General features: G+C 32.9%; 1 protein-coding gene across 3 annotated transcripts in view; it reads left to right on the top strand.

Annotated features, from left to right (window-relative positions):
• The window catches only part of LOC144958689 (uncharacterized), an 80,376-nt gene that overhangs the window by 54,632 nt on the left and 10,567 nt on the right, over positions 1-15,177 (top strand). For all 3 annotated transcript variants that reach the window (XM_078890827.1, XM_078890829.1, XM_078890830.1), the window contains 5 exons: positions 2,239-2,289; positions 3,271-3,318; positions 4,287-4,334; positions 5,309-5,356; positions 14,663-14,779. In XM_078890827.1, the coding sequence (XP_078746953.1) occupies positions 2,239-2,289; positions 3,271-3,318; positions 4,287-4,334; positions 5,309-5,356; positions 14,663-14,779 (312 nt within the window). The remainder of the gene's footprint in view (positions 1-2,238; positions 2,290-3,270; positions 3,319-4,286; positions 4,335-5,308; positions 5,357-14,662; positions 14,780-15,177) is intronic.

A 15,177-nucleotide genomic window follows, 5' to 3' on the forward strand; every position in this document is an offset into this window, starting at 1 on the left:
AATTGAAAAATGCTTTTCTTCTGGGGATATAAAGGACAAGTGGCGGGGGCTTAAAACTGTTGTCAACTATAATCCAAAGCCCACGATTATATCAGAAAATATCGAAATTGAAACTCTAAATAAATTTTATTCACGTTTCGACACAGCAAACAAATTTGATATTGAAATTGAAGAACATAAATTAGACAGGGCTTTGGAAGATGAAATGACTATTGAGGTCAATGAAGAAGAAATGAGATTCGTATTTTCGAAACTAAACGAGAGGAAGGCTGCTGGACCGGATGGATTGAAAGGAAAATTCGAATGTGCCCATCAGCTTTCCCCACATTTATACACATAGTTTTTAACTGGTCTCTCCATTACGTTTCGATCCCTGAAATTTGAAAAACTTCAAAAATTATTCCTGTTCCAAAAAATAAAAAATAGAATCAATGAACGATCTCAGACCTGTTGCACTGACTTTAATAGTCATGATTTTTTAGAAAAACTTGTTCTTGTTAAAATTAGGAACCAGTTTATGCCATTGAGTGATAGTAATCAATTTGCTTACAAACTAGGATGTGGCGTAGAGGATGCCATTCTGCTGTTTACAAACAACATTTGCAGGCATCTAGATCACGCTAAGCGCTAAGAGCTATTGCAGATTGCTTTTTGCAGATTTGTCTTCAGCGTTCAATACAATGGAACCTCGGTTGTTCAAAAATTGACTAGTCTGAATTTAAACAAGTATATAATTGCTTGGGTGCTCGAATGTCTTGCGGAGAGAGCAAAATATGTTCAATTAGGACAAAGCATATCTTCCTGTATAACTACAAATATGGGTGCTCCTCAATGTTGTGTATTGTCCCCTGTATTATTCGCGATATACACGAATGGCTGTAGAGGTCAAGACCTGAGTGTACCTTTAATAAAGTTTGCAGATGACACCGCTCTTCAAGGCCTGATAACAAATGGCAACGATCTTCGTGTGATGCCCACCACCTAAAGCTTAACATAAGCAAGACAAAGGAGCTAGTGATTGACTTTAGGGAGTGAAGAACCGAGAACTTTAAAATTAAAGGACCATTCGTCCAGCATTCTCATACAATACTTGATGAACGATGATGACAGCTCAAGTGATGACACTGAAATATGGATAAGATGTCCAGACGTATTATTTTTTATCAATTTCTCATTAGAATAATAAACTTGCATATTATTTTTATAGAGCAGTAACGTAGTGATCTGTCATTTTGTGATAACAGTGAGAGGCAATGCTCAGCATGAAAAGGAACAAATTTAATTCAATATTCAAATCATTAAACGCTTATAAAGATATTATGAGTGTAGATCTTTAACACGAATTTTTATTAGAAAATAAACTAATATTAAATGACCGAATCACCACTAAGACCATCATTATTATGTCAGAAGGAGTGGCGCCTTTCTCTATTTCAACAAAAACAGAGAGTCACCTTAAAAAACTTTGCGATCATGATATCAACAAGCAATAATTTTACTAATTATTTCGCATTTGATTAAATAATGAATAGAATTTCCCAATTATTTTTTGAATTTTGCAATTTTAAATCTATGTGAATTTTTACATCTGTACAGTGTGAATTAGCATATTTAACGTTTGGAGTGCTCATAAATTGTTAAATATTTTCAATCAATTTATTATGATATATTATAATATATATATATATATATCATTAAATATATAATTATCAATATATTATTATATATATTATATATATATATATCATATTAATTTTCCATTAGGTTTTTATCTATTTGTTAATTACATCTGTACAATCATTATAATATATTATATTATTTATTATATTATTATTATTATATTATATATATTATATTATTATTATTATTATATATATTATTATTATTATTATATTATTATTATTATTATTATTATTATTATTATTATTATTATTATTATTATTATTATTATTATTATTATTAATTATTATTATTATTATTAATTATTTTATTATTTTATTTAGTATTAGTAGTAGTGTAGCTTGTATAAGGTTGTGAGTAGTAGTAATAGATATATATGTGTATTAGTAGTACTAGAGTGAGATATGTTATAGTAGTAGTTATTAGTATGTTGTGTATGTGTGGGAGTAGTAGTGGTAGTATCAAGCCCATTAGACATTGATATATATTTTTTTGGATATTGACTCTTGGATTATTTATTGTAGATGTAAATTCTCTGTTTTTATTACTTTTTATCAGATACTCTGCCTCCACCGAACAAACCAGCTCCACTGACTGATAAGCCCACAGGTATGTTTTAGTCCTGTCTTTGTCATACTTGATTTTAGGGGCATTTTTCTTAAGTTATACGTGTGGATCTCCACCCGTCTGTTGATCAGACACACTCAGGCCTGTACAAATATGTTTGATTATTTCAATTTGACTTACATTCTAAAGAATCTAGAGTCCTACAACACCCATGTCGTACACTTTTACACAAAAAAAAGTCTGATTATAATGCGATAGAGCACGTAGAAACCATTTCTACGTTCTCTGAAGGATGCAGACATGCTATATATATTCTCTCCCGTGAGACCTTCTAGCTAGAAGCTACCTTAATCAAACGATAGATCATGATGCCCAAGCAGATTTCGTAATTAATCATTTGAGATAACTAATGATAGAATTGCCCTTAATTTTGTTAAGTTTTGCAAGTTACTTGTATATCAATCTGTAAAAAAATGATTAGCATAATTTTTAGATTTGCCAATAAATTGTTGACAAATTTTCAACCGAAGTTGTATGGTATGATTTTGAATCCCTACCCTATTATATATTTTCTTAAATAGATAATTATCAATATTGTTATTATAATTTTAATTGATTATTTTCATTATCATTATCATCACTCTTGTTATTATCATTACCATCATTATTATCATTATTACTATTATTATTATAATTATTATCATCATCATCATATCATCATCATCATCATCATCATCATCATCATCATCATCATATTATTATTATTATTATTATTATTATTATTATTATTATTATTATTATTATTATTATTATATTATTATTATTTTATTAATTTATTTATTATAATTATTTTCATTTTATTATTATGTAGCTTTTAAGGTGTTACTAAAGACATACTATTGGATTCAATACCTAATCGACGATCTCTTTTCTTTCTTTTTTTTTGGGGGGGGGGGTAATCTCCCTTGGACTTTCTATTAATATATTATGTAGCTTCTCTGTTTTGATTACTTATGTCTCCAGCTCCTAAGCCTGAACCGAAAATTATCCCAAAAAAAACAGCTCCAGTTGGTAAGTTTTAGTGTTGTCTTTGTCATACTTGATTTTAGACGTATTTTTCATACGTTATACGTGTGGATCTCCACCCGTCTGATGATCAGACACACTCAGGCCTGTACAAATATGTTTGATTATTTCAATTTGACTTACATTCTAACGAATCTAGAGTGAAGTCTCCTCTCGTCCTACAACACCCATGTCGTACACTTTTACACAAAAAAAAGTCTGATCATAATGCGATAGAGCACGTAGAAACCATTTCTACGTTCTCTGAAGGATGCAGACATGCTATATATATTCTCTCCTGTGAGAGCTTCTAGCTAGAAGCTACCTTAATCAAACGATAGATCATGATGCCCAAGCAGATTTCGTAAATAATCATTTGAGATAACTAATGATAGAATTGCCCGTGATTTTGTTAAGTTTTGCTTGTTACTTGTATATCAATCTGTAAAAAATGATTAACATAATTTTTAGATTTGCCAATAATTTGTTGACAAATTTTCAACCGAAGTTGTATGGTATGATTTGAATCCCTACCCTATTATATATTTTCTTAAATATATAATTATCAATTTGTTATTATAATTTTAATTGGTTATTTTCATTATCATTATCATCACTCTTGTTATTATCATTACCATCATTATTATCATTATTACTATTATTATTATTATTATCATCATCATCATCATCATCATCATCATCATCATCATTATTATTATATTATTTATTATTATTATTATTATTATTATTATTATTATTATTATTATTATTATTAATATTAATTTTAATTATAATTATTTTCATTTTATTATTATGTAGCTTTTGAGGTGTTACGTAAAGACATACTATTGGATTCAATACTTAATCGACTATCTCTTTTCTTTCTTTTTTTTTTTTGGGGGGGGGGTAATCTCCCTTGGACTTTCTATTAATATATTATGTAGCTTCACTGTTTTGATTACTTATGTCTCCAGCTCCTAAGCCTGAACCGAAAATTATCCCAAAAAAACCAGCTCCAGTTGGTAAGTTTTAGTGTTGTCTTTGTCATACTTGATTTTAGACGTATTTTTTCCTACGTTGTACGTGTGGATATCCACCCGTCTGATGATCAGACACACTCAGGCCTGTACAAATATGTTTGATTATTTCAATTTGACTTACATTCTAACGAATCTAGAGTGAAGTCTCCTCTCGTCCTACAACACCCATGTCGTACACTTTTACACACAAAAAAGTCTGATCATAATGCGATAGAGCACGTAGAAACCATTTCTACGTTCTCTGAAGGATGCAGACATGCTATATATATTCTCTCCCGTGAGACCTTCTAGCTAGAAGCTACCTTAATCAAACGATAGATCATGATGCCCAAGCAGATTTCGTAAATAATCATTTGAGATAACTAATGATAGAATTGCCCGTAATTTTGTTAAGTTTTGCTTGTTACTTGTATATCAATCTGTAAAAAAATGATTAACATAATTTTTAGATTTGCCAATAAATTGTTGACAAATTTTCAACCGAAGTTGTATGGTATGATTTTGAATCCCTACCCTATTATATATTTTCTTAAATATATAATTATCAATATTGTTATTATAATTTTAATTGGTTATATTCATTATCATTATCATCACTCTTGTTATTATCATTACCATCATTATTACTATTATTATTATAATTATTATCATCATCATCATCATCATCATCATCATTATTATTATTATTATTATTATTATTATTATTATTATTATTATTATTATTATTATTATTATTATATTATTATTATTATTATTTTTGATATTAATTTTATTATAATTATTTTCATTTTATTATTATGTAGCTTTTGAGGTGTTACGTAAAGACATACTATTGGATTCAATACTTAATCGACGATCTCTTTTCTTTCTTTTTTTTTTTGGGGGGGGGTAATCTCCCTTGGACTTTCTATTAATATATTATGTAGCTTCTCTGTTTTGATTACTTATGTCTCCAGCTCCTAAGCCTGAACCGAAAATTATCCCAAAAAAACCAGCTCCAGTTGGTAAGTTTTAGTGTTGTCTTTGTCATACTTGATTTTAGACGTATTTTTTCCTACGTTGTACGTGTGGATATCCACCCGTCTGTTGATCAGTCACACTCAGACCTGAGCAAAAATGTTTCATTTTTTTTCAATTTGAATGATATTTTACCAAATTTAGAGTGAAGTCTCCTCTCGTCGCACACAAAAGAATATTTGTAATTACGTCATAGATTCTTGAAATCGATTAATCTATATTTCTACGTAATCGTGTATCTTTTTCCGTTCTTTATAACGCAGAAATTCATGAAAAAAATGGGTTTTTTTTTATTTGATTATAATCAAATCCTCATCTAGACGGTAAGCTCATTTCTGCCTTACTCTGGAAAAGCCCAATTTTTTTAAATTTGGCCAGAAAACTCGTCCTTCAAATCTCGATTGATTTAAATGACCCTCGTCTTGGCAAAAAGGACGAGTTTTCTAGCCAATTTTTTGAATATGAGTGTTTCCAGAGTACGGCAAACTTTTTATCTATCTTAGTTCAAACTAACAAAAATTATGCCTCTTTGTTAAGGCTAGTCCGCTCTTATTTTAGATAAAGATCCGTTAAAATAGATTCTTTTGGATGGTTTTGGATTGTTCACAATCAGATTTTCGTGTTTTATTCGCTTTGTCGTAGTAAACAATGGTGTACGACTCGAGGAGCCCATTCCGATGGGTGGCACCCATTATCAGTTAATGGTGACACCCCATATCGTACACTTCTTGACTTGTGGATTGGTACGCAAATTCTACTTATTCCATTTATTTTTCATTCAACAAATACATATTTCAGGTCAAGAATTTTGTTCTTTTTAATTTAGGCAAAACGTATTGAATGTCATTACGTCAATAATGCTCTTTAATCTATATAATTTCCAGATGGTGTTACTAAAAATATCACCGCCCCCAAGATTGGAGGACAATTTAAATCAGGGCAATTTTAATTTCATTATCATATGCATACGATAAGGGTATTTTATTACAGAAGACGAATGATAATCTATGCTGTTGTCATCCTTTATCTCTTTTAAAGATGAAAGGAGAAATCAGAATAATAATAACATTCGTCTTTGCAATAAATTGTATCTAAGCTCACCTATATTTCTGTTTGAACTCAATATAAAGTATAAGGTCTTAACAGATTGAACGATTCGGGGGAAAATCAATGATGAAGGAAACATACTCATTTAAATGAAGAGAAATCACGTACCGTATATAACAGTCGTCTTTAAAATATCAGTACCTAAGTCGTGCTGCCATGTAGTCTAGTGCTATGACATTCAGAAGGTAATGGGTTCGAGTCCCTCTCTGAGCGGCGAATAGTTGAGTCCTTAAATAAACGTCTTTACTCATTTTATATCACCGTACTCTTGTGTTAAAAGAGTACTCGAGCGGAAACAACGTTGTCTGTCCGATATATTCTAACAGACAGACGTCATGTCACGTCCTACATGTTAAGTGTTGCTGCCGGCTAATTGACCCCTTGTACATCGCTTTTACTTACGTTTAGTGGATATTGCTCTACATAAAAGCTCAATTTTGTATTGCTTTTTACCATCACCCCCATTCTTGCTTAATATAAAAATGGGAGTTTCCACAGCTTGGAAAACTAATATTAAAGTAGCTGAAGGGCAAATCAAAAATGTCCTTTGGTCTCTCAAACAATTTGTATTTAACCTCACTCCTAGTCCTTTACTGCTCAATGTAATGTATGGCATCTTGGCAACTTGGAAAAGTGAAATAAAATGATGAAGTATAGTTTATCATGTTAAATAAAGAGTCTTGGTACCCGATAAGTCGCTTGAATAGGTTATACTAGCCATTATCTCAATCAATGCATTGCGCAATATGAAGTATTGAATGTTCACAGCTGAGATGAAAAAGGATAGATTATCAATTAAGATGAAGGGGGAACCCGAAACGTTCATAACACTCTTCTCTGTAAAACATTTTACTTATCAATACATTAATCATTATTCTGTAAAATATATATGGGGAAGATTGAGGAGGGGGGGGGGGTATTGGGCTGATACCATGTCCGAGGGAGGTGGGGTATTCAAAGACCCAACAGAATTTAGGCCAGGCTTCAGGAATCAGGAATGGCAATCGAAAACAGTGAGTCGCCTCAACCCGACTACTACAGGCCACGACCGGACTGCTGCAAACATGCATCGATGTGGTCTCAGGGAGTCAGCCGAGGGAGTCAGGGACCGCCAGAGACAGCAGACCACATAATCCTACATTGCCCTGTGACGAGATTGGCGGGATGTTTCGAGGCAGTCCTCAACTGTGGTGACGAATTTAAAGACTGGCTGGAGACTTCCGGTGTTAAGATGAAACCATACACTACTACTACTACTACTACTACTACTACTACTACTACTACTACTACTACTACTACTACTACTACTACTACTACTACTACTACTACTAGTAGTAGTAGTAGTAGTAGCCTATACTTATTTAAATTTTCTTTTAAAAACACACGTACGTCATATCAATGGACATAAAAATTATTGAAGTTTATAAATATGATAAATTCAATGAGAATAAAACTGTTTTCATGAATGATTTTGTCATGGAAATGCAACACGCATTATCGGGTTTCCTTGGTCCGATGTGCTGTAAATACCATTCAAGTCTACCCATCCATATTCAAAATGCGATCGCTTGCGTTTTATCAAAACCCACATACTTGTAATTAATATCATCATCAAGTACTTTAAATAAAGCTTCTCTTGGTATAGAGATCTACATTTTAAATAGGTATCAATGTCCTAAAAATCTAGAAAAAGCCGAGTAATTTTTAAGGGCATTTTTGCATTGAAATATTCATTTTAGCAAGTTGAAAAATACATAGGTCAAAAGAAAATCCATTTTTCTTTTAAAATGTGTGGAAATTGTTCGCAATCTATTCCGTAAATCCAAGCGTGACGCTCTTAAACTCCTTTCAAACCGAATCATCCGCATCCATAGTCGACAATGCTTTTGTGGGTAGCGGTCGCTGCTGAAACCGCTCTCGTTTACAACTAACTCATCTTCTAAATCATGGATCTTCAGCACATGACATGTAAGTACATAAATTGGCACTAGCTTGTTTATTATTATTTTTATTGTGTCTTGTAATTAGTCAGGTTCTATTTTATCTATTGGAAGCACGACCTTTCGAGGTCTGACAGACTGTTCTAAAGAATGTTTGAGAAAAGTGACTCGATCAACTTCATGAGTCGATGTAATTTATATATAAATAATCTCACGAACTAAAATTGTGGAGTGGATGCTCTATTGTTTCAAACATATCACATTTATGATTTTTCATGTTGTTTTTTTAAAATTATAATTTGTAAGCTATCAATTCGTGAATGACGAGTGATCAATGTACGGTCAATCAGAGAAAGGAGGCCGCCATTTTGACGAACGATTGGAGAGAGGAAAACAAGAGGGATGAAGAGCAATTTTAATGACGTCTAACGCTTCTTATTACAGATTGTTTGCTTTGAAAATTTGTTTACATTTATATTAATTGTTGTTTTCACTTTCTTTTGGGTAATGTAAAGACACCGTGTGAGCCTTTTGTTAGGTGATGGGATAACAATTCTACCTATTATTCTGTGTATGATTAGACTGATCCGATGAAATGATTTTAATAGGGTTTTGTCTAATAAGGCTTTCTTTACTTTTCTTTTCTCTTCCTTTTGGTTTGGATGAATCGCGATTCTACTGTCAGATTTGCTTTTATAGTATAGTCTTGTCATCAAATATATTTTGTCTCAATGAGGAGATTTTACTTTTATGATTACGCGAGATGATTTGTTTTGTTTAGTTTATGTGCGGCTATGTGGTCTAGTGGTATGACACTTTCTTCAGATCGAAAGGTCCCGAGTTGGAGCCTCGCTCGGCGCATAGCTGATCATTGGAGAAGGCTCTTAACTCACATTCTCTCGCCGTACTCAGGTGTAAAATGAGTACCTGGCCGTTAACAGCGTTGTCTCTGTCCGAAAAAAATTGTAAAATCGCCTAGCAGGCGTCATGTCCCGTCCTAAATGTTAAATGTTACTGTTGGCAAGGGACCCCTTGTAAAGCGCTTTGAGCACATTTAGTGGATATTGCGCTATATAAAAGCTCTTTTGTTTTATTTATATATTTTTTATTGTTGTTGTTCCAAAATAGGTGATGACATCTATGAGAATTTGAGATCCGATTTCTTGCACAATGTCAGAAGAAACAAATTATAAAGCCTTTGAAGGACCGTATTAAGATTTTGGCTGCTGCTAGGTAGGAAGCTTGGCTTGGATTTCCGGACGAAAAACAGAGATGGAGAGGAACATGCAAGGGATGAGATTAGAACAAGACTTGTCACTAATCAGGAGAGAAAGAATCAAAAGCAGATATGCGAAATGAATAAATCGTCAAACACATTGTGCGGGCATTGCAGAAATGTGATGGTCCTTATGTTTATAGTTGTAATGTTGATTCGCTTGGTAGTAGATTGAATGAGCAGAGTTTCTAAAGCTACCATATGCTTAGGGAGGCTATTAAAAACGAAATTTTATATTAGAAGCTAATCATGAATAGAAAAACAAAACATGTGAAATTCAACATTCTTGATAAAATTATTGAAACTTTGAATATTGTTTTGCTTGTTGAATAGTTTGTACCTTTGCTTTGTCATCTTTGCAGTGGTGAAATTTATTCGGTAGTATTGTTGTTGTTGTTGAGCAAACATGCAAATTCAGTGATCGTGACAAGTGCCGATTATGATTATGAAATACTGATAGTCTATCAAGTCAGGAGCGCATATGTCTCTTTATGCTGCTGGTACAATATTATAGTATTATTATAGCGTAATTTTGCTGGATTTGATTAGGCTTTTTTTTTTGGTTTAAATTATGATTTTTTTTTAAATTTTGCCAAATTTACTATTTTGGAAAAATTCGGGTTGTTTTCAAAGAGTTATCTCTATGTTGTATGGATATTTCAATATAGATCAATATGTAACTTATAAACCTTTAAAGTATTAATTTTATAGTATAAATTTCATGTGTATTGAAAATTGGTTGATTTTTATGATTTTTAAAAATTCCCCGTCATTTTTCATTTTTACTTCCCTTTGCGGAATTCGTCAATATTCGCTTTATTCATTTTTGATCTAATAAATGGAGGATTTTGAACACTCCTATGCTCTTGAAAAAAAATGGGCTTGTTTTATGGTTACTTGGCTTTATTTAGCTGTCGTTGTGAACATGGAGTGATTGTGTTTTATTCTGTGCGTCTCTGAAAATGACACTTGGTGCGATTACGCAGTCACGATATTTTCAAATTGGCATATCTTTCATCAAAATTGTCCAGGGACCATGGTTTTGTTATCATTCTTATGGGGACGAACAAATATGTGCAACAGAGCATTAAACTATGAACTACTTTCGTTTTCAAATGTTAGTATTGAGTACCTAAAAAAGGGCTTATAGTGGGAGGGAGGGGGAATCAGGCTAATACCGTGCAAATTCGGGTTGAAAGCATGAAAATGTGCAATCAGGTTTTCACGACCCTTAAAAAAACATCTGCCATAGAACCGCTCTGGCAATCATTAAAACATTGTGGTTTAAGGCCTTACATTTTCTCTATTACAGCTATATTAAACAAGGGAGATAACCTAGTAAATACTTATATTTTCCTCGTATCCATTATCTTAGGGTGAATTAGGCAAAAACCGTGCACATTTGGATTGAAAGCATGAAAATTGACAATCAGGTAGCTGAGACCCATATAAATGGTCACAAGGGGAATTAACGAATATGGCGTTTTCCAACTGACACGCGAACGAAGACAAAACTTCACACCTCTATGATAACTCGCCCAAACTACGCCAATATTATCGGACAGCTTAATTTAAGCGCGAACATCTGGCAGACACAACCACTACCCTACCTTCAAAATTAAGGATCATATTATGGGAACAGGACACGATAGCCGTATATAAACCTGCCACTTAAACAAGACATTCTCTCCAACAAATATATCGTCAAGAACACACGTGTTTATCTTGATCCAGGGGTGGTATTGTTTATTAATAAGGGCGGGGTTGCATTGAGTAAACTTTCTTAAATTTCTTGCTAATATATAGTGTGTATCAACAGATTTTCTGCATTTTTTTGCATCTCTATTCCTATGAGGTTGATATGCATGATATTATGACTTTGCTACATGTAATGTGAACATGTTTTAATGCCATGGTTTAGCTAATTGTTATCTAGCCCAGACCGGTACTCCTTGAGACCAGAGTATCTATCAGTTATTTATTTCATGCTATCTGGGCGTTAGCCTTATAATATATTTCTATATATATCATTGTATTTATTATTAATATAATAATATATCCCTGTCTGAGGGCACTCCAGTCCGGAAGAGAGGTCAAAGAAGAATAACATGGATAAATCTTACGGCATGCTTATATTTTATCAAGAAACAGATTTCTATCCCTTCCTGGTTTGGCCATTGGAAGAGATGGTCAACCTATCACCTGTTCATCAATCGGCACCGTGGGCCAGTTCGGCAAAGAACCTCAGCTACTGAGAAGTTAAGAACCACAATGAAAAATATTTCGGTTTTGTTTGTTTTATCCTTTGACAAATGATGAATCATAAACATTAAAAATATAAAACATAATAAAATATAAATGCAAACCATACCATAATATTTGAAACAGAATAAATCTGACTTACTTTATTGTCAATTATAAGCGGGAGTGGAATTTGCTTATTCATTACTTATTGTATTGTGAAGATATAGAAAGCTATACTAGCCAGTAATCATTGCTGTTAAATAATCTCATGTAATATGTGTAACCTGGGAAGCCATAGGATTGGCAGACCTCTAAAATTTAATTCTAATTAAATGGGCGATTCTGTTAGTGCAGGAGCTGACAACCTTTGTAAAACGCACGTGTGGTGTGGAGATAGTAATATACGTTTATTAAATTTTTAGAATTAAATCTCCACCTTAAATACCACATTACACACCTCCTATAGAACCACTCTCTCAAATTATCATAACGGTGCGTTTTTAGCACTTTTATTTTCCCCTATATACTTTACAAGGCAACAGGCAAAAATAACCACGAGAATACAATTTGCGTTCTATGAATTTAAATACATCGTTTACCAATTCCAGTAGCTAGCAGAGAGCTTCGGGTGAGAACAGTACAGCCAATGGACGTTTTGAGTACAAATCCTTCGTCAGCAAAAGGGACGTTGATAGCATCTGTATTCCTGGGTGATTGAAACAAGAATGAGACGTTAGCGTGGTGTTATATAATTGACATACTAAAATCTTGTCCCATCAGTCCCTGCGAGAAGTTTTTTTTCCATTGTAATGTATCTGAAAACATGCAAACGCATTCTTTTTTAGTCACATGTAATATTCTTCCACATCTCTCTCTCTCTCTCTCTCTCTCTCTCTCTCTCTCTCTCTCTCTCTCTCTCTCTCTCTCTCTCTCTCTCTCTCTTCCAACCTACTTTATTTCTTTCATTTAAACACCCATCAACATTCAATTATAAATTATGAGAATGTCATATTGAATTCACAAGCAATGCTGCAGTTTCATAACGCTACATTAACTGCACAATGGCTCACCAGCAAGACACGTAAGACATATTTCATACAAAACAAGCCTTCAGACATCATCATCATCATTGCCTTTTTCACCCTGGGTCAGGGTATAGGCCAGAGACAAACAGTTTCCATCCTTCTCTATCCTGAGCCAACTTTTTATCTCATTCCAGGTCTTACCACTTCTCTGTATATCAGCTTCTTTAATTCTTCTCCATGTTCCTCGTGGCCTTCCCCTTGATCTTCTGCCCTGAGGGTTCCAGTCCAATACTTTCTTTGTTATAGTTGAGTCATTCTTTCTTAGCGTGTGTCCAAGGTAAATATTGGACAACAACGGATAGAACCGTCGCGGGTGCTTTTAGCCGAGCACTCAATTATACCTGAACGAGTATGCAATTTGTGTGCCGTGCCTTACACACGGACACAACAGTACAGATAGAACATGTTCCCATCGAAACCATCCGGTCAATAACGTCGCGTAAAAAGCTTGACACAATACTGCATCACAACGATTGATGATGATGATGATGATGATGATGATGATGATGATGATGATGATAATGATAGCGTTCTTATTCATTTTATCTGTATACCAACTCCATACCGTCATCAATAAGTAGTAGTCGAGCCATTGGTCAATGGAGTCGATCCCGATTTTTATAGCGTGAAACGGACATTAGCAATTGCTTTCTATCCTTTTCATAAGACGCTTAGTATATATATCGCAAAGTACTTTCCACCAGATATAACAGACCCAGCTGCCCAATCACTGCTGGTTGGACTTGGTGGTTAGGATACATATTTCGACTGCACCAGGGATCGATCTCAGTCCCTTTCCATGTGAAGCGAGTGCTCTACCAACTGAGCTATCTTGACCCCCAGTTGTCATCAATTCCGACCAAAATAGGTTATAAAACACGTAAAATCATTATCGCAGTATTTTGGAAAGAAAAAATAATCAGGGGTAGGAGAAGGGGCACTGTCTGTGTCACCACCGGTTGCCGAGAGTCTATTTGTCTGTACGTCTGCCCGTCTTCATTAGTGCAGAGTTGATTATACTTGCTAAATCATATATACAAAAATCTTTTGATATAGAAGTTTCCATGGTAGAAGTCCCTCAAAACTATCAAGATTGAATAAGATTGACGATTAAACAATTTGGATAGTTCGTGAATCGAAAGTTTAGTGAAAGGAATACATCCGGTGTGACGCTAAAAATACTCAGCAATGGGAATCCAAAAGTGACGCAAAACAACCTTGGGTCGCCTTGTTTTGAATGTTTACACAATGTGAATTAACAATATTGGTATTTGTCGTCTATTTAAAAAATTTTCAATCTTAAAAAGCTTGTATCTCAACTAATACTAATCTGGTTAAATAGCATAAATTATAAGATTTTTCATATTCTACAACCTGTTATTTTCATGTTTTCAACCCTAATGTGCACAATTCAACGGGGTTTTTTTTTTAGATAATTCCCCCTACTATTATATTAAAATACTCTTTATCATTTGTGAAAATGTGTTACAAGAAATCGTGTGACTTTTGTACTGTTCCAATTGGTAAATGCAATGGGATTTGATCCCTAATAGACTCACTTTATAGTTAAGGATAATTTTTCTTGGCTTTAATTTTTGTCTCTCATTGACTTCTCTGTAACAAATACTCCATTTTATCCAGATCCTCATCCCAAACCTTTTGGCGAAGGGGCACCTTCTGGCGGAAGGGCACCTTTTGGCGAAGGGGCACCTTTTGGCGAAGGGGCACCTTTTGGCGGAGGGGTACTGAAAACAACAGGTATTTTGTACTGTAATCTTTGTCGGAACTGGTTTTAATTATGTTTCATGATGATGTTGATAAAAAAATATAATAATAATAATAATAATAATAATAATAATAATAATAATAATAATAATAATAATAATAATAATATAATAATAATAATAAATAATAATAATAATAATAATAATAATAATAATAATAATAATAATAATATAATAATAATAATAATAATAATAATAATAATGATAATAATAATGTAATAATAATAATAATAATAATAATAATAATAATAATATTATTATTATTATTATTATTATTATTATTATTATTATTATTATTATTATTATTATTATTATTATTATTATTATTATTTAGTCCCATTTTTATCATTTAAAAAACCGCATTTTTTTAAA

Source organism: Berghia stephanieae, chromosome 13, assembly GCF_034508935.2.
Source record: "Berghia stephanieae isolate SIO BIC M18660-M18661 chromosome 13, UCSD_Bste_1.3, whole genome shotgun sequence".
Taxonomy (NCBI): domain Eukaryota; kingdom Metazoa; phylum Mollusca; class Gastropoda; order Nudibranchia; family Aeolidiidae; genus Berghia; species Berghia stephanieae.